The sequence below is a fragment of the Convolutriloba macropyga genome, chromosome 2 (assembly GCF_964194025.1).
Source record: "Convolutriloba macropyga chromosome 2, txConMacr16.3, whole genome shotgun sequence".
Taxonomy (NCBI): Eukaryota; Metazoa; Xenacoelomorpha; order Acoela; family Convolutidae; genus Convolutriloba; species Convolutriloba macropyga.
This window is the reverse complement of record NC_134469.1, coordinates 69,963,608-69,986,896: the sequence shown is the minus strand read 5'-3', so window position 1 is coordinate 69,986,896 and position 23,289 is coordinate 69,963,608. Positions and strand designations below refer to the sequence as shown.

At 36.8% G+C, this 23,289-nt stretch overlaps 1 protein-coding gene across 3 annotated transcripts in view; it reads right to left on the bottom strand.

The window, feature by feature from the left end:
• Positions 1-23,289, bottom strand: part of LOC142334660 (uncharacterized) — an 80,434-nt gene that overhangs the window by 3,795 nt on the left and 53,350 nt on the right. For all 3 annotated transcript variants that reach the window (XM_075382869.1, XM_075382871.1, XM_075382872.1), the window contains one exon: positions 10,692-10,786. In XM_075382869.1, coding sequence (XP_075238984.1) covers positions 10,692-10,786 — 95 coding nt within the window. The remainder of the gene's footprint in view (positions 1-10,691; positions 10,787-23,289) is intronic.

Below are 23,289 nucleotides of genomic sequence, written 5' to 3'. Positions count from 1 at the left end.
TTGTTTTATGATATCGCTAACTTGCGCTACTTAATTTGGCTTTTTGTTGCGCGTTTGTTTCCCAATTCTTCTCGGGAAAATCAGTCGGAGATTTGATCTGTATAATGAGTAACGACAGAACATTTTCTTAAACTTTGCAGACATCGCAATTTGCACCTCAAAGATGATAGAAAATCGAAAAATTAACTAAAATGTCTTCTATTTTGATCTCCAAATAATTTTGTCAACGAGAAAATTAACATTTCACGTAGTCAATTTTTATGTAGCACAGCGCTAATTAACAAAACTTAAAAACCAATTTTATAGTGGCCTGTCTCGAATTTAGTCTAGACCTGATGACTTTAAATCAAACATCCAAATTCTATTCAAGAGCCAGAAGTCTCAGGAAAAACCTGATATTCCTATATATGATACATACCATGACTTTCGTCTTCTCACCTCCTTTTTAATTGATTGCAATTTGATGACCCTTTGATTCCTCTTCTTTAATAAAAGTAGAGACTTTGGAATCACTTTTGTTCTGAGTGCTTAGTTGAGCTTTGTTTGAAAAATTCTTGGTTTAGCACAGCAGTTTTACTCGGAAGTTACCAAAAATGGTTCATTGGAGATTGACTTCGACTATTTAGATAAATGTTTTAAAACGATAAGAATTAGATAACTTGTTTTGATATCTCATTGATTACTGTCTCAACTCTGACCGGTACCGTTAATCAATTCATACATGCCAAAGTAGTTCTCTAACTATTACTTTGTAACTAGCTCCTGTTGAACTGTTACAGGAAATCAGCAGTCAGTGTTAAACAAAAGCGGAAGTTCAAGTCATGAATATAGCTGGCAGATAGCCACAAAATAGCCGCAATAGCTTCGTAGATCTGCAGTCTCAAAAAATAGTACAAAAACAGGCAAAAAATTTTGTTTAATTAAATGCTGATACTATATATTTTGATTACGAATATGTATAACTTATTGCTGCTCCTATTAACTGGTCTTAAATGACATTCAATTAGAGTGACGCACAGTCACTTGACCTTATCTCTTTGAGTTAAAGTAAGGAAATGTTAATTTGAGTGTGAGTAAGTCATTTTTGAGAGTGAGGTAACTCACGTGTAACCAAAACCTTCATCACGCGAATAAACAATAAACTAGCTCCACTTAGAGTGAAAAATGACGTCACGCACGCAATTCAGTAGAAATTGCATGAACGAATGAACAAACATAACCGACTAAACGTCGGAAGAATCGCTCTCGAACGACTAGTGGGAGCTCTAATCAATAGCAGCCTGCTTCAGTCGGGAGGGGGAGTCTAAATGGGACTAAGAAGTTCAATAGTGGGCTTCAAATAACCACATTGGAGGTTAACATATACCTCTATTAAGATTTAAAGTGAAAAAAGGCACAAGTTTCGGCGCACTTTTCATTTGACTTTTAGGATTAAATTGCCGCCAATTGAGTTCAGCTGCTTGAAACTGTGATTGAGAGAGAATTTTAGATCACGGGAAACGCAAAAAGTCAAGGGCGTAAAAGTCACTCGAAGAGTCAAAATTGTCAAGCAAAAATTTTGCATAAGACCCACACGTTTACAATAACTGCTTCTATACGAGAGCAATTAAAAAGGAAAATTGAAGCGATTCCGACGTCATATGGTCGTAACAAGAACACCAAGAGAAGGGCAATAAACGCCTTGGCTATTGCTTCGCGGCTATTAAACAAACCTGCTTCAGCTTAAAAAAATATAGCCGACAAAAAACTGGAAATGACTCAAAGAATAGGAAGTGCAATATAATTACTACACTTACTTCACTTCAATGAGAAATATGAAAACAAAAAAACTAAATTCCTAATAAAATTATAGTGCTTTCAAAAAAACTGATAACTGTTTTTAGTTCGTTTAGGGGTTTGGCGTTCCGCAGGTGCAGGCAAGTGGAGGGAAAGGGAGGTCGGGGTAGGTAGGATTGGGGAGTGGGTAGCTGGGTAAGAGCGGCTCTTTTAGGGGAGTAGTGGGGGAGGAAGTAGTTGGAGGAGCGGTGAGGAAGGGGGTAGGTGAGGTGGGGGAGGAGTATGTAGTTTGGATTGAGGAGGACTGTTATGGTAAGCAAACAGCTGAAAATGACATTTCGATCTTGAGTATTGCTAACTCTTTCTAATATTGTAGAAGTTACTAAGCTATCGCTAAAGTTCAAGGTTTGAAAAGAAAGTCAAAGGTCAAGTCATGAATAAATTTGCACCATCAGAAAAAAACCTGTAAACCTGTAGTATACCAATACTCTCCGAGTCGTAAAAAAGATAGCAGTAGTAATATAATTGCTTCAAACTTCGTGAGAGAGCAACCTCAAAATTCTAAGTATCCTCTACTGAATTTAACTCAGAGTTGCAGAGACCACACCGAGAGGGCGTGTCTTTTTTGGTCAAAAAGCTTTAACATAGCCGGCAGATTGCCCGAAAATAGCCTCGATAGACGCTTGTGGCCTACCATGAATTGAAACAACTAAAGAAATAAGATTGAAAGATCGACCACCAGCTTTTAATTTATTTCTAGACTTTTTGGGTTAGATTCGGACTGTCATTTTTATGAGACACATTTGCTCTACAAGGAAAAACATTAACATTCGATATTAAAACTCAAGACTCTATTAATCAGGAATTAGGGCATATTAGTTTGGCGCTACTAAGATGCACACCATTGACCTTTAATTAGTAAATGTTCATAAAATTTAAAGTTCCAATAAGTGAGTTTCTTAAGTCATTTTTTGAGCGAGGTAAGGCACGCAATTGACATAAAAGCAGAAATGACGTCACGATCACCAATTTGAACTGCAAAGCAGTAGAAGTCACTGACGTCATTGAAAAAGTCAATACCAAGAAGTCAGGTTAAAACGCAACAAAAATCTGCTAGACGATTAAAAAAATAGAAGCGCAATAATAGCCGCCTGGAATTGCTGACGCGGCTATTCAAAAGAAAACTGACTACAGGCGAACAAATTTCTCTAACAAAGGGAGGTTGGGAGGGCTGGAAGACAGGGTGGTTTCGAATTGCTAGGTGTAGCCCGCTGGACGGGTGAGTGTTAGGGGAGGTGAAGGTGGTCCGTGGTGGGGAGCCAAACTCTTAAGATTAAAAACCCTCCTTCACACCATGACCTCCAATTGTGTCCTCCAAACAGTTTTAGTGAATCGCATACTTAGAGACCAGTAAAGCGTATGGCTCTAAGAGAGCTGCTCAGCAACTTAATGCCATCTGGGCTTTACCTGTTATCCCGTTTTTGAGGACGCAAAATTAAAGTCAGACGAAAAATCGGCCAAGCACAAAAAATCGTACAGAGAAGACAACAGGACTAATATAACTGCTACAAACTTTGTTTGAGATCAATTAAACAGCGACAGACTGCTAAATAGCTAAGAGACTAAGTAGACTTAAGTGAAGGAAGCAGATTTGTAGAATTGGGTTTCACAATTTAAATGGAGGACGATAAAATAATTAAATTTGTTGAGGCACCTTTCCATATAAGAAACAAAGTTCTATTTCTTGTTCACTTTCTTTCTGTAGAAGCCGCAATGGATCTATTCTGTTTTGGTCCCTCACCTTATTGAGCAAAGTTCTTTTGACCCCCAGGCGCACATGCTGATTTCTTAAATAGTAACGTGCTATATAACAATATTTAATTTGTAACTGGGGGGGTCATAAAAAAAACTGGGACACCGAAACAAAATAGATCCGCCTCCTTTTACAAGAAAAATAGAAGTAATGCTTTAAAAATAATTTCCTTTAAAACCACAGTTCTAATAGTAAAAATAAGGTCACATTGGCGCACGTGGCCAAAAATGCTTTCGATTAGATTTTTGTCAAACATCGCGTCTTTAATTAACCTCTTTGAGATAACAACAGTTGCATCAATTTCCCGTGATACTACAATTTTGACACTTACAGGATCTATTCTGTTTCGCCCCCCCCCCCCCAGTGTTTTTTTATGACACCCAGTAACAAATTAAATTTTGTTATAGCACGTTACTATGTAAAAGTAGCACGTGCGCCTGGGGGTCATAAAAAATTGTGCTCACTAAGCCGGGGGTTAAAACAGAGTATATCACACTTACCAATTAACACTAGAAAATCTGCTTAATCATTAGATTACCAGTTTAGCACAATCTTTAATCACCGCTGTTATTGCAACGAGAGTTCATAAAAACTAAAGCCTGAAAAATTCTAACATAGCTGGCAGATTGCCAGAAAAAAGCCGCAATAGCTTCGTAGATCTGCAGTCTCAAAAAAAAACATTAAACAGACCAAAAAAAATAGTCTTTTCATTGGAAGCTGAGATGTTATATTTTGATTAGGAATATGTACCAACTATTGCTGCCTCTATCAGCTGATCTTGAATAACCTTCATTTAGAGTGACACATTCACTTGACCTTATCTCTTTGAAATAAAGTAAATAAAAGTCAATTTCAAAGTGAAGTCATTTTTGAGAGTGAAGTATGTCACGTGTGACCAAAAATTTAATCACGCGAATGAACAAAACCAGCTCAACTAAGAGCGAAAAATAACGTCACGCAAGCGTTTCAATTAAAATGGCATGAACGAATGAACAAAAAGTGGTTGTGAAGTCATATGGTCGTAACAAAAATCCTGATGAAATAAAAAGAAATAGCAGGACAAGTCCTGAAATACAATTCAAAGAAGTGTATGAATTTATGACCTGACAACCATTTTCTCTGCTTTAAAAGGCAAATGAGAGCTGTTAGTAATGAGACTGAACAAAAAAACAACACAAGCACAACAAAAACAAGCAAGACTAAAAGCTCAACTTTTATTTTTTTAAAAGACAGGGTGCAAATAAGAAAACAACTGCTATGAACTCTAACTGCTATTAACTGCCAACTATATTCGTCTTTTCTCATTATCAAGCTGTTATTAAATGTCGATGAGCCCTCTCACTACTAATATTAAGTGATAAGACAAAAAAATAACCAAAAAACGCAATAAAACTCGCTGAATTCTTAAAACAGTTAGTGTAGAAGTCACAGAACGCAACAGATAATGAAGGATACAATTCCATCAACTAATTGAATCCGCAATGACCACCGCTGAGACCTGTCATAATTGAGAGTAAGTGATAAGACAGCAATAAGTACAACAAATGAACTGAAATGGCTTGCTTTAATTGAAGCTTTTTTTAGCAACCAGTGAGACTTGTCAATAATGAGACAAAGAGTTAGGACGAAAAAATTGGCAAAAAGAAAATTAGCAAAACTCAAAAAAATTCGATAATTATTATTGAAAACAAATAGCGTCAAAGTCAGAACGCTCTATCTTTGAACAAAAACGATTAATTCGATAAACTGAACCCCTATCAGCATCAAAGACCCGTCCTCTATGAGATTAAACAATAAGACATCAAAAGGCACAATAAAAACTTGTAGAACTCAAAAAGTCACTCAAAATTTTTGCGAAAAAGTAGTGTCAAAGTCATGAAAAGCACTAGCTGTCAACTCGAGCCATTAATTAGGTTATTTCATGCTTCATTAGCAGAAAAATCAAACCTGTCAATGACGATACTAAGTGAAAAGACAACAGATAATTTTTTTTAAAAAGGTGGCAAAACCTAAAATTCACTAATATTTTATTACAACAAATAATGTCAAAGTCATAAAAAAATTTAGCTGCCCCTTAGTGAATTCAAGCAAAAACAAATAAAAAAATACATCTCCAGAAAACCGCCAAGATGTTCAAACACCAGTTTCTCACTCCACTTTAAAGATATTTTGAAAAAAGTCACGCCTCATACCCATTAGATTTTTCGCTCCCTTTACTATTTCAAGGTGACCAAACAGATAATAAAAAAAGTCTTTTCATTGAAAGCTGAGAATGTTATATTTTGATTGAGAATCTGTATAAGTTACTGCTGCCTCTATTAGCTGCTCTCAAATAACCTTCATTTAGTGTGACACATTCACTTGACTTTATCTCTTTCAATTAACGTAAATAACATAGCCGGCAGATTGCCGGAAAATAGCCGCGATAGACGCTTGTGGCGTTACATGAACTGAAAAACTATAGAAAAAACTAGACAGATCGATCACCAGTCCTTTAAAAGACCACTAGACTTTGGGTTAGCTTCAGACTGTCATTTTTATGAGACACATAAGCTCTATAAGGAGAAAGCCCTAATAGGGCTTTTCAAAATTAGGATCTATTCCGTTTGTGCCCCCTCAGCATAGTGGGCGCATATTATTTGCACCCCCCAGATGCACGTGCAATTTTTGGGGGGGCACAAACGGAAAAGATCCCAAAATTAATATTCGAAATCAAAAACTCATGACTCTAATATTCAAGAATTAGGGCATATGTTTGGCAGTACTTAGATGCACACTATTGACCTTTAATAAGTAAATGTTCATAAAATTTAAAGTTTAATAAGTGAGCTCAGAAGTCATTTTTTGAGTGAGGTAAGTCATTGAAAAAGTCAATACCAAGAAGTCACGGTAAGACGAAACAAAAATCTGTTAGACGAAGTAAAAAAAAACATAGCAGGACAGTTCCTGAAATACAAATCTCCTGATAAACAAATCTGAAAAACACAGACGTACTCTACCTGACCAGCCGATCAATTGAACAATTCCAGACAGAACACAAAAAAATCATCTCGAAAAATTGAGAAATTAAAAGAATCAAAACAAAACAAAATATACTCATTGCTAAAACTCGAAGCTGTCAAACCTAAGGCAAAATTTTTTCCCTTTAAAAATACCTATTTCAAAAATATGTTCAAAATCAACTTTTGTTTCTGAAATCGATCCAGTATTATATCTGCAAGACCTGAAAAATATTCATTGGCCCTTGAAGATCGATGATTAACTCGAAAATGACCAAAAAATTTAAAAGAAATCAATTGTCAGAAACTGTTGCTAAAAATTGTGATATAAATATCTTCAGAATCATTTCTATGTCTCTAGAGGCTATCCAGTAGCCCAACTCCAAGCTTTAAAAAACTCATTGGCTCATAGATCGATAGGCAATAATTTTTAGAAAAAAATTCAAACTTCAAAAAATAGAAATTCGTTCTATTAAAATGTTGCAAGCCATTCAATTGCCCCCTAGCATTTAATAATTATTTAATAACATACTATCAAACACTGGATGAGGTTACCTGTCTACAGAGAGAACAAAAAATAAATAAATTACAAATGTTTTAAAAAAAGTTGAAAAAAATTGCAAATTTTATCAAAAATCCTCCAGAAGTCGAAAGGTTAAATTGTTGAAAACAAATCCATTGAAACTAAAAACCATGCAGTAACTTTTTATCAGAACGCGGAATAGGTTTTCTCGCACTTGAGAATGGACGAATATCAAAAACTGACAAAAACTTTAGGAAATCTTAAAAAAAATTACAGACTTTATCAAAAAAATGCTAAAATTCGAGACACTAAAATGATAAAAACCATTCCATTGTTACTAGAAACTATGAAGTGCCCTATTAACAAACCTCAAAGGAGATTGCCTGGTCCTTGAAGCTGGAAGAACGGAAAAAATGACAAAAATTTTCAAAAACCTGAAAAAATGCGAATTTTGTCAAAAAAAATTGCTAAAATTTGTGATATTCAAACGTTGAAACCTTGGCAACTAACAATTTTTCAGCAACTTATCATCCAACCGCTAATGAAGTTTTCTGTCCCCTGGGACTCAAACAATTTGAAAAAAATGACAATAAATATCAAAAAAATGAAAAAATTGCAAGCTTTGTCAAAAATGCTAAAATTCATGATGGCAAAAAGTTGAAAACCATTGCATTACAACTAGAAACTATGCAGTAATCTATCATCAAACCCTTTATCAAACTCTAGAGGAGGTTTCTTGGCACCTAGGGCTAAAAAAACTCAAAAAATGACAAAAATTTTCAAAAAACCTGAAAAAAATTGCAAAAATTAGTATCCTTTCGCGAGTGTGTTTGTAGTACTAAAACTAATAGCTCATAAAATGGTCAAACCACCAATTTTGTGTCGCAAACGACCTTAATCAACTTTTAAAAACTTCAACCTAAGATTAATCAAACAAAGAAACTCAAAAAAATCACAAAAACATGAAAAATTGCACCATTTTGAGCCCAAAAACTTCTAAAAATGACCTTTTAACCTTAAATTAGGGCCATCCCAGCAGCTTCATCACTATTAGCAATTGAAGGACTACTATTAGCTCACTTTGGGCCTCTACTGAAACTTAATGCCCGCTGGGCTTTACCTGTTTATCCCGTTTTGAACGATCAAAGCCATTGAAAAATGTGTGAACACATCTTAAAAAAAACACAGCGCACCAATACAACAGCGCATGAACAAAAAACTCGCTCAACTAAGAGAGACAAATGACGTCACACATGCAATTCAGTTGAAATTGCACGAACGAATGAACAAAAAGTGGCTGTGACGTCATATGGTCGTAACAAAAATCATGACGACGAAATAAAAAAACATAGCAGGACAAGTCCTGACGTACAATTCAAAGAATTTTCATTGACTAAACAGAAAAATAGACCTAGAACGGACTATGAATGGATTGGTAAAACCATTTAGAAAAAAAATCCGATCCAAAAAACGAAACAGTAAAAATCAAAGTCAAATTGCCGCATGTGAACAAAAAACCACTAGCGAGAAAGCGAATTTTTGTTCAAACACCGTTTTCTCACTCTACTTTTAATTTGGAGCGAAAAAAATTCACGCCGCAAAACCACTCACTTTTTCGCTCCACTTCCTGTTTCGGCGTGACCAAAATCACTACTCCAATTTGACTTCAAAAATCATGAAAATGTGTGAACAGATCTTAAAAAAAAAAAGACAGCGCCCCAATACAATTCAAATTCTTTGAATTGTAAAAAACAAGAGAAGGCCAATAATAGACCCAGCTATCGCTGTGCGGCTATTAAAAAAAATAAGGAGCGCTATAATAGCCGCCTAGAATAGAGGAAGCGGCTATTAAAAAGTCAATTTCAAAGTGAGAAAGTCATTTTTCGGAGTGAGGTAAGTCACGTGTGACCAAAAATTTAATTACGCGAATGAAAAAAACTCGCTCCACTAAGAGCAAAAAATGATGTCACACACGCAATTTAGTTGAAGCTGCATGAACAAATGAACAATAAGCAGATTTGAAGTGGTTGTGACGTCATATGGTCGTAACAAAAATCTTAACGAAATAACATAGCCGGCAGATTGCCGGAATAGCTGCGAAAGAATAGACCTGCGTGCCATATAATAGAGATAGAAACAGATACAGATCTAAATTGAAAAAAATCGACGCCGCTCAAAAAACTAGGTAAAAAAAATTTAGCGATAAATTAATAAAGCTAGTTAAAATTCATTCCGCAGAAGCCTCTTATTAAGGACCTTTACTGCACATATGAGTTCCTTTGACCTTAAACAAATTCAAATTAAACTTAAGTTTTAAAGTGCAAAAGTCATTTTATTGAGTGAGGTAAGTCACTTGTGATCAAAATCTAATCACGCAAAAAACTTTTGCTAAAGAGAGTGAGAAATGACATCACGCGCGCAAACGCCGTTAGTGAGAGGAAGAAGTCATTCAGAAAATTTGACTTTTTCGGCTTTGCTGTGTGAACAAATGTAAAACGAAAAAAGAGCGTCAGACGGCGAAACAAAAAAAAACCAAGAGCACCGCAATATAGCTACGCTCAGCTTACAGCTTCGCAGCTATAAAAAAAAACAAGGGAAGGCCAATAATAGCCCCAGCTATCGCTGTGCGGCTATTAAAAAGGAAATCCGCTTTGTCATTAGATTACGAGTTCATCACACTCTTCAACCAGCACGGTTACATGAACAGTGGCGATAAAAGAGTGTGATAAACAGTGGTTCATGTTATGCAACTGTTGTAATGAGAGTTGACATAAAAACATTGCCACACGGTTGTTATCGCCTTCTCAAAGTTACTCAACAACTCTGCTTTGCCTAGTAGTTTGATAACTACTCGATGCCGCGTGTGGTTATCATCATTAATCTGCTCCACAAGTGTCATGAAAAAAAATTGCATGCCCGAAATTCGGTCACATTTTTACAGTTGTTTTTGGGTGCCATGCTTTTCTAATTCGACACTCTTATAATGTGCAGAGAAATTCGTTGGCACACCTTGCGTCACCATCTACCCTCCGCTTAGAGCTTCGAAGCTAATTATATGCGACCCCTCGTTTCCTCTAAATTGAGCCATTGAAAGTGTCTGTCATAGGTTATATAAAGGGGCCATCTTGTGGTTCTTTAGTTCTACCCTCTACCCTGAATGAAGTCGCATTTGTCCGCAACACTAATTTTTACTTATGATGTGTTCTTTGTTTCTGCTTTAACAACCGCCATTAGAAGACCTCAATTACTTGACGTTCCCCATCCTCTAAGACTAATATAGTAACGAACATATGTTACAATAGATATAAAATAACTGCAGCTACACACGTCATTGCCATTGATAAACCTTCGATAATTTGTTTCTCAAACATAATACGAATACAAAACAAAGGTAGGTTAAATTGTAACATATGTTCGTAACGTCACAAGGGAGGTTCAATAAGGGAGGTTAAATAGCAACGGGCTGCAATATCGGAACGATCGAATTGATCAATAAAGATCAATCGTTCGAAGCATTATCCATTTACGGAATGACTATCTGCTGTAATACAAGGTGATCTGTGATGTATCAAATACTAACCATGGACTGTTTGAGCATTGCTGATTGAAATCGCGTGAATAGATTATTCGCCCTCTGCATCAGTGCCTCGCAATGCTCTTCAAAGTGCTCGTCCTCTAAAATAAACACAAAATGAAACAGACATGAACACAACACCAAAACTTCAGTAAACAACGAGGAACTTTTCAAAATCCAATTTTTAAAAAGTTTTACAGAGAATACACCGGGTAATATCTATGAACAAAAAACAGATTTCTCCAAAGATTTTTTTGAGAATCCGAAAAGAAGCTTAACTCTGGGAATTATGATGTCTTTAATTAGAGTAATGCACTGCCAGGCTGCCTTAAAATAACATTCAATAAGAGTGATATACTTTTACTTCACACTAACTCTTACCATTAAAATTTAAGTAAGCAAAAGTCATTTAGTGACAGAAGATACTCATTTTGAGAGAGAACTAAGTCATGTGTCACCAAAAAATTATTAACGCCAAAGAACAAATTTACTCGAATAAGCTAAAACATAAACACGCAAGCAGCTCAGTAAAAATGCATGAAATAAAAGCTGTGTAAAGGAAACAAAATCATTTATATTTTCTTCCTAACAAGTTGCTTTACATAACAATTTTATTCAGAAGTAATAAACTGATTTCCACTAATTTGAACATGCGGCGTTTCCTGTATCCCAGACACTCAGCCAATTAATAGAGACTTGCTTGTCAAAAAATTTACGAAAAAAGTTGATGGGGGTAGAAAAAAGTTGGCAACGAATACAGAAGAGAGCAGACGAAATTGACAAAATCTTTTAATACCTCATTAAAATGTTCAAATGGCATTGTTTCATTTCGGCCGTGATATTTACAATTAAGAGCAATCATTATTTAGAGTCCATTTCGGACCTTAATAAACTTAGAATAACATCAAATGACCATAATAATAGTCTTCCCAGCCATCTAAGGAGGTAGTTCATTTCATCACTCAGTAGTATCAAAGTTTGTGGTGTCGAAGCTTTTATCAAGCTTTCAATTGTCTTCTCTGAGAAATCATTCCCATAGTAAGTTGTAGATAACAAATTATACGGCACCAAAGAATTCCGATAAGCATTAAAAAAATTGGCAGCCAACTTCAAATATAATAGGGACAAAAAGCGCGAAATTCGAAACAGACTCTGAACACGCAGTTAAACACCCCCCTAAAACCGACCGAAGATCAGAAAGTGCTATTGAAACAATGAAATTCTGGTATCAAATTCGATCATTAATTTCAAAACAAAATTAAAACATACCCGGCAGATTGCCGGAAAATAGCCGCCGTTGATTCCAATAAGCATGATTCGGATTGACAGAATAGAAGATTTTGAAAAAAAAGATTTTTGTACAAAAACATTTTTTTAAGTCCGATTTAATTTGATGGCATTTCGTAGTTGAACATAACGTACTTCTGTTTCTTAGAGAGAGGCTACAGGGGCTACTATCAATACCAATAAGCATTAGAGATGGTAACTAAGACTTATAGGAACGATGTTCAAATAGCGGGCATCTAAAATTGGGCTTTATGGGTTTATCCCGTTTCTATTTCTGACTTCAATTTTTTATACTGACTTTGTTCATTTTGAATTGCTTTGCTGAGCAACTGATGCTCAAAATCACTTTTAGCAGAATGAGAGAAGAGAGAAACTAGCCTAGAGAAGTCAAAAAGATTTCACGCAAAATGTTGAAAAAGCGGCAAAATGAGGTAAAGCGAAACATTTTTTTATTCGACGAAGTAAAAAAAAAATAGGAGCGCTATAATAGCCGGCTGAGAAGATGAGGCGGCTATTAATTAAACTCACCATACGATCAATAGCTTTACATTAAAGCAGCATGTGTGACCTCTTTTTAATTTTTTAATTTAAATTTAATTTGAGAATAAAAACTTTAAATGAAATTAACCGTTATAATTATCGACCATACTGCATATTTTGACTATTCTTTTGTTCGTGTGTTTGTCTTCTCGCTAAATCTCATTAATGATCGTTCTCAGCGGCTTTCTTCCGAAGCAAAATTATACCTTTCTAATAACTTCATTTCATAACTTACTGTTTTACTGATTTTGCACTATTTAAAAAATAAAGAATTTTTTAATTTTACCGGTTTTTGTCTAACTTCTACAATGACAATTTTTGAAAGTTGCCTTTATTTATTATCTTTGTCAGGTTGTCCCTTAAAGATAATAAAAGTTGGTCGTGGTTTTCTATCATATACGTACGTCAAGCGAGTAATATGCTCAAATAATTAAAACACATTTCACCTGAAAACTTATATAGAATGAAGTAACCAACGACTTCACGCACCAAAATGCATCTGCGCGGTGGCTCGTAATAAAAAATGTGTGGTAACAATGAAAACCAAAGAATTGAATTGAAAAATGACCCCACGATGAGCCCCATTAAAGTAATAGCCTCCGATAGTCAACAAACATATGACTCAACATACAGGTCAATTCGATTACATTTTATTTCAAATTCCAGGGTGCTTAACTAACTATACCGGTAACAATAAGTTAAATCATTGACACTATAAACTGCATAAATCTTTGAGGAAACTATTGAGACGAAGTAAATGGACAAAAAATAAGAAATTTGGCAGATATCGAATTAAAACTGCTGCCGTTCAAAAGTGACCTTAAAATCATTAAAATAAAATTGTTGAACAGATCAAACTATTCATCACTAGAGAACCGCGGCCAGCATTTATTATCTTTTAGGGACAACCTGACAAAGATAAAGGCAACATTCGAAAATTGCCATTGTAGAAGTTAGACAAAAACCGGTAAATTAAAAAGTTCCTCATTTATTAGACACTGCAAAATCAGTAAAGCAGTTAGCTATAAAACGAAGTTATTGGAACTGAATAAATTTGACTCGGGCGAAATCCGCTGAGAACTATCATTAATGAGATTTGGCGAAAAGACAAACATACGAACAAAAGAAAAGGTCAAAACACGCAGTATAGTCTAATAATTATAACGGTTTAATTTCAATTCAAATGTTTATTCTCTAATAACGCAAAAACAAAACTTATCACGCGATAAACCTAAAGAATACATTTAAATTGTTAGTAAAAAAAAGCCGCTTTTTAATTTCTAGGAGAGTATTCAAATGCTCATAACATAACCGACTAACGTCGGCCGAATTGCTCTCAAACGACCGGCGCGCAGTTGGCTTCGTCAGCAGCTAGCGACGGTTTAGTGACCTCTGCGCGCTTGATTGCAAAAAAGAGAAACAGGCATAATATTTGCTACAAAATGCTTTTGAGAGCAATTAACAATGATTTCCTAAAAAGTATCTGTTAGATCGTTTATGATTAAAAAACATTTCCATTATAATTCATTGTTAATGAGGACCAGAGATGATGACATTACGCCACATAATAGCAGCTGAAGGGTGGCATCAACAAAAAGAGATAGAGAGATAGAGTGAGAGATAAAAAGTGAACGAAAAAAAAGTAAAGGAACCCTAACGGACAGAGAAAAACTGACAGGAATATTTTCCATGGTTGGATTTGTCTCTGCAACTTCTAGTTTTCTAGCCTTGTTAATAAAAAACAATAAAAAACTGAAAAAGGCAAAATCCAAAAAAAAATTCAACTTCGCAGTAAAAAAAGTTCAAAACCATTTTTGTTGTCTCCAAAGTTCTGCAAAATCCTGCTAAAATTCAAGATATTAAAATCTTAAGAATTATTTCATTGTCAAGAGACTATCCGGTATTCTTGTTTCAAGCCTTAAATAGTGAAATAGTTTCAAAGGCTCATAAAGATCCATACACTTGAACAAAAAATTTTCCAAAAACTTGAGCTAAAATTTTATGCAAAATTTACTTAAAAAGGAGTAAAAAAATGATGATTACTATATCATTAGCTCTGAAAACTATGCAGCAGCTTATCATCAAACCTTGGAGGAGGTCCAAGAGCCTCTGGTGCCGGAAAAAATTCAAAAACAGTAAAAATAGCAAATATTTAAAAAATAGATTCCATTACATCTATAAACTGTGCAGTAAAATATTAAAAAACCCCAGAGGAAATTCGGTGACTCTTGAGGCAAAGGAAACTAAAAAAATGACAAAAAAAATTGAAAAGAACTTATTATCACAACTTTTCAACTTCTTAATATCACAAGTTTTAGCAATTTTTATTTTATAAAACTTGCAATTTTTGTTAAAACTTGTGACATTAAAAAGTTGAAAATTAATCCATGGCCAACAAAAATTTTCCAGTAACTTATTATCAAACCCTAACGGAGCTTTTCTGACCCTTGAGGTTCAAAAAATCTGAATAATGACTATAAATTTCAAAAAATTGCAAAAATAGCAAAAATTGTAAAAATTATGCTAAAATTCGTGATTTTAAAATCTTTCAAGAAATTCCATTTAAACTAGAAATTATACAATCACCTGTTTTCAAACCCTGGAGGGGGTTTCTTGGATCTTGAGACTGAAAAAACCTAAAAAACGACAAAAATTTTCAAAAAAAAACTTGAAAAGCAAGTTTTATAAAAATTGCTAGAATTTGTGATATAAAAAGTTGAAAAACTATTCCATGGCCAATAAAAATTTTTCAGTAAATCATTATCAAACCCCTTAGGATGTTTTCTGGCCCCTGGGTCTGGAAAGACCTGAATAAAAAATGTTTTAAAAAAATGTCAGATTTTGTCAAAAAAATTGCTTAAATTCGTGACGTTAAAATGATGAAACCATTCCACTACCACCAGAAACTATGTAGTAGCCCACTATTAAATCCTAGAGGAGATTCCTTTACACCTAGGGCTGATAAAAATCAAAACTGTCAAAAATTTTCAAAAAGCTTGAAAAAAGAAATCGCAAAATAGTATAAATTTGCGTTTTTAGCCGTCGGTTGTTCGTCATTAGCTAGCCACGGGGGGACAACGGGGGCTGATGGGGAGATAGGGGTGGTTGGGCAACACTGGGGTGGGGGGCAACAGCGCAGTGGGGTGTTGAGGGCAACAGTCGGGGGGTCAACAGTGGGAGTGTCTTCGCCCTCTAAGAACCGCACTTAACACCATAAAAATAAGCACAAGTCTCCAAAACAATTTGAATTGAAACAGAGCTGAAAGGCTCTAAGAGCACTTAATGCCCACCCGGCGCTACCTGTTCATCCCATTTTTGAGGACGAAAATTCAAAAGCGTCAGACGAAAAATCGGTCAAGCGAAAAATCGCATAAAAAAGACCGACAGGACTAATATAATTGCTACAAACTTCGTTTGAGAGCAATTAAACAAAAATCGGGAACCAACGGTGAACTACAAACGTAGCCAAAAGAACCAAAAACGAACCAAAGCTTCGTACTAACTTGAACTTTTTCATATATGCTTGAAAAACTTATCACAACGTTGAACTAAAAATCTATACAGAAAGCAGTAACAAATGCTGTCACAGACACGAAATCAGCTGCAGAATGATATAAGTCACCGACGAAAGTCGCCCTCTGAATTCTTGCCGCTAGATCAAAGCGAATAATACTATCATAACTTGAATAAGATGTACACCATAAAGCTCGATAGGGTCTAGAATATCCTCAGTATCCTTAGATTTGAGTGAGAACTCATCAAGAGACTAACATTCCTTCTAAAATAGCCACAAAATTTGCCTGAGAGCATTTAAACAGTTATATAGCCTAAAAACAGATTAGCACAATCTTGACTCAATTTAATCATTTCTCCTGCAATATCGTTTCCAAAATGATACATATCCCAATAAAAAGCAACACACGCATCACCGTACCAGCAAAACAACGAAAAGACTGAGTGCAACCAAAAATCTCTCCTTACAATCGGCCAACTTAAAAACATAGCCAGTAAAGTTCTCAAAAATAGCCGCCGTGTTTGAAGCAGAAAAAAATCGAAGGAATTTTTAATAGGAAAGTGTCCAAAAGCGTTCAAAATTGGTACAGTTTCATTTAGATTCCGAAACAATACGTAATTCAAACTCTACACTGAAAGCTTTTAAGTTTATTAATAATATCATGTAGCAATCGCTCTAATGAACTTTGATAACCCAATGCACTATGACCTAATGACAGGGCTATATCGTTTGATCTTTTGATTTTGCTCTTTTGAACTTCACCGTATTCAATACATTGCGAAAATCAGTGAGTTAGTAAGTCAAGAGTCAAACGTGAAAATCGTGACATAAGTAAAACAAAAAAATGTGATCAAAAGGTAAAGCGAATTAAAAAAACATAGCAAGACCAGTCCTGGATTACAATTCAAAGTATTGAACCAACAGAAGACAACACTACCAGCCTCTTTAATACAGCAGCCTCCTTATTTAAAAAAAAATAATAAAGGAACACGTCCACCAAAGCAAACAGGACACTACAAAAATCTAAAAAAACTTATATCAATTCACTTTTAGAAAAATAGGGTCATCGAAGTCAAACAACGCCAACTTAGAAAGACTTTTACGCAAGGCGCTAACACCAAATTTGTTTAAAGAGCAAACAGCAACTTTGTAGAAAACCATTGACAGACCAAGTAAAAGCAAGACAAACCTTTGGCAAAAACCTCTTCTTACGGTACGATTTCATTGAAAATAAGTGTCATCAAAGTCATCGAATAATGCAAAGAAAACCTGAGCCAGAACCTTCTTTCCTACTATCCATATATAAAAAGCAATATCAACCTCAATTAAAATATTAGAGAGAAATGGGGGACCACGTAACAAAAGTAGCAACAAGTGCAGACTGCAATCAAAGGTTCAAATAAATTGAAAAACAAATATTGCCAAACTCAAAAAAACTATTAACAGTATACTGAAATCCCTTAAATGGATTCAATTTTTCCTAGTGAGAGAATGAGAAAAAAACCGGTAGATTGCCGGCAAATAGCCATCATTGATTCCCACAACACGGATTGGGATTGAAAATGATTGAATTAAGAAAACTAACTATTCTTATTTCATTTTGTTGTTATACATACTCCTGTTATAAATGAGGGGATACAGGGGCAATGATATACCAATAGCAATTAGCATTAGAGATGGTATAAAATATAGCCTGCAGAGAAGCTGATGCCGGCTATTAATAAATGAGGCCTAATTTTAATGACTATGCAACAGAACCAGGAAAAAACGAACGAAAACCGGGCAAAAACCACTAAAACGTAATTATCTTTTGAAACAGTCGTTTCAAGGTCGTAAAAATTGTTAGCTTTGAAAAAACGATTAAATATACTCAAACATGACTCATTAGAGAAACTAAAGACATGTCATTAGTGACACTACCTAACGGAACAATGTAAAAAAACTATCAGAACTCGCAATATCTGAAAAAAACTTTGAAAACAATTACTGTCAAATCCGTTACTTTCTTCAGTTTTGAATTGGGAAAAACAGATTACCTCAAAAAAACCTAATAAAATGGCCATTGAGATCAATAATCAATGAGATGAAGTGAAAGCACTATACAACGAAAAAACGACAAAAAAATAATTCTTGAACGCACGTGTGTTAAAGTCATAAAATACGTTAGATATGGAAAAATCTTCAAATTGATCAAATTGTGAAACATAAAGGAGCTAATTGTAGCTGTACATAATCAGGCTGATTTATATAACGCAAAAAAATTACGATAAGACAAAATTTTCAAAAATTCGTTGAATTTTATTCAAAACAATTAGTGTCAGATTTGTTAAAACTATTCTACTCAAATCAGCAAATTCATTGGCATAGACCTCAATAGAAAGTCATCCAGACCCATCGGAGCCCCTCATTAATGAGACTAAATAACAAAACAACAAAAAGGGACTACAAAAACAGGCAAAAATAAAAAAATCACTTAAATTTTTTTTGAAGGAAAATAGCGTCTAAGTATTGAAAACCATTAGTGGCCTTTGGAGGGTTTGAAAATGTAACTAAAAATGAATTATTAGAACAAACGCATCACCTTTCAGAAATAATCGTACAGAAGATGGAGAGAAAACAGTGAAAACAGAAGTCAAATTAACGCACGTTAAACTTCGCTTTCAAAAACCAAATATCTGTTTACACGCCTTTCTCAGTTCATTTTACAGCATTTCGATGTCACCCCTCCTCACTACTCGCTAATGGATCCTTTTACTACTGCAGTGTGATTTGACTTCTACACCAAATTTGCCTTCTAATTGCCAAGGTAAAAAAAAAGTGTGAACAGCTTTTTAAAGAGACAGGACACCAATACAATTTTAACTCTTTGAAAATAGCCTCCGCTGATTCCAATAAGCATGATTGGGATTGAAAGAATAGAAGATATTGAAAAAAAGATTTTCGTACAAAAAAAAATTTTTAAGTCCGAATTATTTTGATGGCATTTCGTAGTTGAACATACTTCTGTTTCTTAGATAGAGGCTACAGGGGCTACTATCAATACCAATAAGCATTAGAAATGTTAACTAAGACTTATAGGAACGACGTTCAAATAGCGGGCATCTAAAATTGGGCTTTATCGGTTTATCCCGTTTCTATTTCTGATTTCAATTTTTTATACTGACTCTGTTCATTTTGAATTGCTTTGCTGAACAACTGATGTTCAAAATCACTTTTAGCAGAATGAGAGAAGAGAGGAACTAGCCTAGAGACGTCAGAAAGATTTCACGCAAAATGTTGAAACATAGCCGGCCGATTGACGGAATAGCTGCGAAAGGATAGATTTGCGTGCCGTATGATAGAGATAGAAACAGACAGATATAAGCTGAAAAAGTTATCGACGCCGCTCAAAAAGCTATGTAAAAAAATTAAACGATAAATTAAAAAAGCTTGTTAAAATTCATTGCGCAGAAGCCTTTTCATTAGGGACCCTTATTACACACATGGGTTCCTTTGACCTTCAACTAAATCAAAATATTATTAAATTTTAAAGTGCAAAAGTCATTTTATTGAGTGAGGTAAGTCACTTATAATCAAAATCTAATCACGCAAAAAACTTTTGCTAGAGAGAGTGAGAAATGACGTCACGCGCGCAAAAGCAGTTAGTGAGAGGAAGAAGTCATTCAGAAAATTTGACTTTTCAGCTTTGAGGTGTGAACAAACGAAAAAAGAGCATCAGACGACGAAACCAAAAAACACAGCCGGTAGAATACCGGAAATGACTCGAATCGTCGTGCAAAATAATCTCAACCCTAACTTGAAAAAAATGAGAATATCGAAAAAACACTAGAAATAAAAATAGTAGACCAATATAACATAAAAAGCGTTAATTTTTTTCAGTTCAGGGGTGTGGGTAGGTGCTGGTTGGAGGGGGTTGGTAGGCTGGGGCAGGTAGGTACGTTACCGGGGGGGGGGGGGGGGGGGGTAGGTACGTTACGAGGGGATGGTAGGTAGGTACGTGGGGGGGTTGGTGTAGTTAGCTAAGAAGGTACGAGGAAGGGGGGAGGTACGTTGGGGTGGGGTGGGGGGGTAAATGCTCGGGGGGTACAAACGGAGGTAAATGCTCGATCAGGAAGAAGTCAAAATTCAAGTCATGAACAAACTTGCTTTCTACTAAAGAAAAAACCTGTAGAATCTCAATACTCCTCTTCGAGTCGTAAAAACCAAGAGCACCGCAATATAGCTACGCTCAGCTTACAGCTTCGCAGCTATAAAAAGCGGCAAAATGAGGTAAAGCAAAACACTTTTTTGTTCGACAAATGAAAAATTAGGAGCGCTATAATAGCCGGCTGAGATGAGGGCGGCTATTAAACACCCAAATAATAGTCATTAGGAGGCTGACGGCGGCTATGAAAAATCGCATGAAAAAAGCTACGAAAAAAGCTGCAAAATGACACAAAAAAGGGCTGAAGATTGCATAACATAACAGACTAATGTCGTTTGAATTGCTCTCAAATACCTGCCGAGTACTTGGCTTCGTCGGTAGCTAGCTGCGGCGTAGGAAAGCTAGTTTGAGCTGAATTGATGGGTTGGAAAGGAGCTCGCCAGGGTGGTCAAGCACCATGCATTTATGTCCTCTCAACTATTTCCGTGAATCGCATACTTACAAACTAGTAATGCGTAAGGCTCTAAGCGAACTGCTCATCGGCTTAATGCCCTCCTGGCGTTACCTGCTTATCCCGTTCCAAAAGAAGTGAAATGGCTACACAAAAAAAGCAAGCCATTCCTCTGTCAGAAATCAGAGATGAACTCCAAAGAAGCCAGCCTGGCTCTCCTGAAATCAGCAGACTCAACCTCGAAATCGATAAGTGTGTTCAAGATCACAAACGCACTAAATGGGTCGGGTTTCTTAAAAATGTCGATTATAGGGGAAGCTGTAGTAAATTAAGGTTGACGATCATGGCTTTGTCTGAGAACACTCGTACAGCAACCAAGAACCGTCCCATTTACTTTAAAAGCAAGCCAGCCTATAAGACCCCAAGACCTGCACGAATTTTTTCAATCAACAGTTCACACCCCATCCTCTCCGCTGGAGAGAAGAACCAGAATGCGTGAACTGAGGAATAATGGCTTGATACTCAGCAGCAGAATCACGTAATAGAGGTCCAGTCGGCAGTGAATGAAACAAAGAAGAGTAAAGCGCTGGGACCTGACGGCCTAGCACTGATACACCTTCACCACAGGTGTAAACGGCCTTTACTATCTCACTCACATAATTATGCCTCACTCCGCAGTGCAGTTATCCCCCAGAACTGGAAATTCGTAAGAATAATCCCACTGCACAAGCCCGGGAAGGACCCAGAGCAGTCGAAAAGCGTCCGCCCAATAGCGCTTCTCACCATAGGCAAAATTGGTACTTCCTCTTTTTTGAGGCCACAATTAAGTTGGCGGACCACCAACATGGCTTCAGAAAGGGAATGTCGACCACCACTTCACTCACAACATAACCAGCGGCTTAAATCAGCCGACACCCTGCCACAGAACACAGCTGGTTTCTCTGGACCTGGTGGCTGCTTTCGACACAGGTGATCATAGTGAGCTGTTCCATGACCATTCGGAAAGCCAACTCCCAGGATTTGCCAGGAGGTGGACGCTTTCATATCTGCAAGTGAGGTTCACATACACAGAATACAACGAATCCAACTCGAAGAGACGAAAAGTGAAACAAGGAGTACCTCAAGTTGGCATCATCTCTGCTTTCCTTTTCATTATGTATGTCGAGCTTTCACGAACCCCACCTCACGTCAGCATTGTCACCCATGCTGAGGACATGACCTTGATCACCTCGGGCCCAGTCGTTGAAGATCTTCCATCCCAGATGAACCTATACCTGGAGAAGCCGAGTTCCTGACTGAAACAGCAAAGCCTCACCCTTTCAGCAGAGAATTCGACAGCCAGTTTTCACGACATGGTCCAAAGAAGTCAGTTTGCACCCCGAAGTGTCAGTCAACGGTCAAACCTTAGCTGTAACGAAGTGTCCTAAAATCCTGGGATTCCATCAGGATAACCTGAAATGAGGTCCTCACTGTCAGAAGGTATGAGAGAAGCTTCAATCCAGAAACAATGTGAAGAAACTCGCTGGTAACAGCTGGGGATGCAGCAAGGAGACCCTCGTCACCACCTACAAGGCCATAGGAAGAAAGGTTCAAAATTATGCTGCACCGATATGACAACCCGGAATGAGTACCACAAACCTGATTAAACTGCAGGTCAAACAAAATGCCGCCCTACGAACTGTCACTGGCTGTGTTTCGATAACGCCGACGAACCACCTACAACAAGAGTCTCGGGTGTTGTCAGACCTGGAGCATAACAACCTCCTCTCCCAGCAGTTTCTCCTGCGAAGCATGATGCCAGAACGTGTAGACCATCACACAAATGACTTCGCCAACCTGTCGAAATGTAAGGGTTACGCTGAAATCAAGATTCTCCACGGACGTCCAACTCCACATTGACGAATCGACTAACTCAACCAACAGAAAACCATATAAATCTGGCATTAAAGACCTGAGCAGCAAGGAAGTCAAAAGATTCAAGACTGTCCACTCGAAACTGTTGAATAAACCTCCTCCAGATATCAACACCGGAAAGCGGAAGTTGGATAGGAAACCAAGTTCAAATTGCCACAACTCCGTGGAGGATACTAGCTCGTTCTCAACAGTTACAGAAACCGTCTTGACCACGAAGTTGAAGATCGATGTGAAAAGTGTCATCAGACGCCGCACGACACCATTCATTTCTTCAACTGTCCGGGAAACCCTACCTGCCTATTTTGTGGACAGACCCGATAGCAGCTGCCAACTTCCTGGAACTCAGTGAAAGTGCAGACACCAAGAGGACCTGGACATCGACAAACCAGATACCCTCCCTTGACGGTTCTACACAGCGCAGGATGACCGAACCAGAATCAACGACGAGTACTCCCGAACTGTTAGCGTGGGCGCATTCCTGCGATGTCCACAAAACCTCGCCAGCCCGGGAGGGCACAGTTCAGGGCAAGGACGAGACGACGCCTAGCATCATCAACAACGATGAAAGGAGTGAAGAAAGCAATGCCGTCTTCTCCGAAGACGCCGCGCGGCGAGGAACCCGTAGGAAGAAACCGCCCGACCGTTTCACCTCCTGCTAACAACGATTCGACAGCAGCGGTTAATACAACAACGAAAAAACTAACATAGCCGGCAAATTTCCGGAAAATAGCCACCGTTGACCCGCTTGACGCTC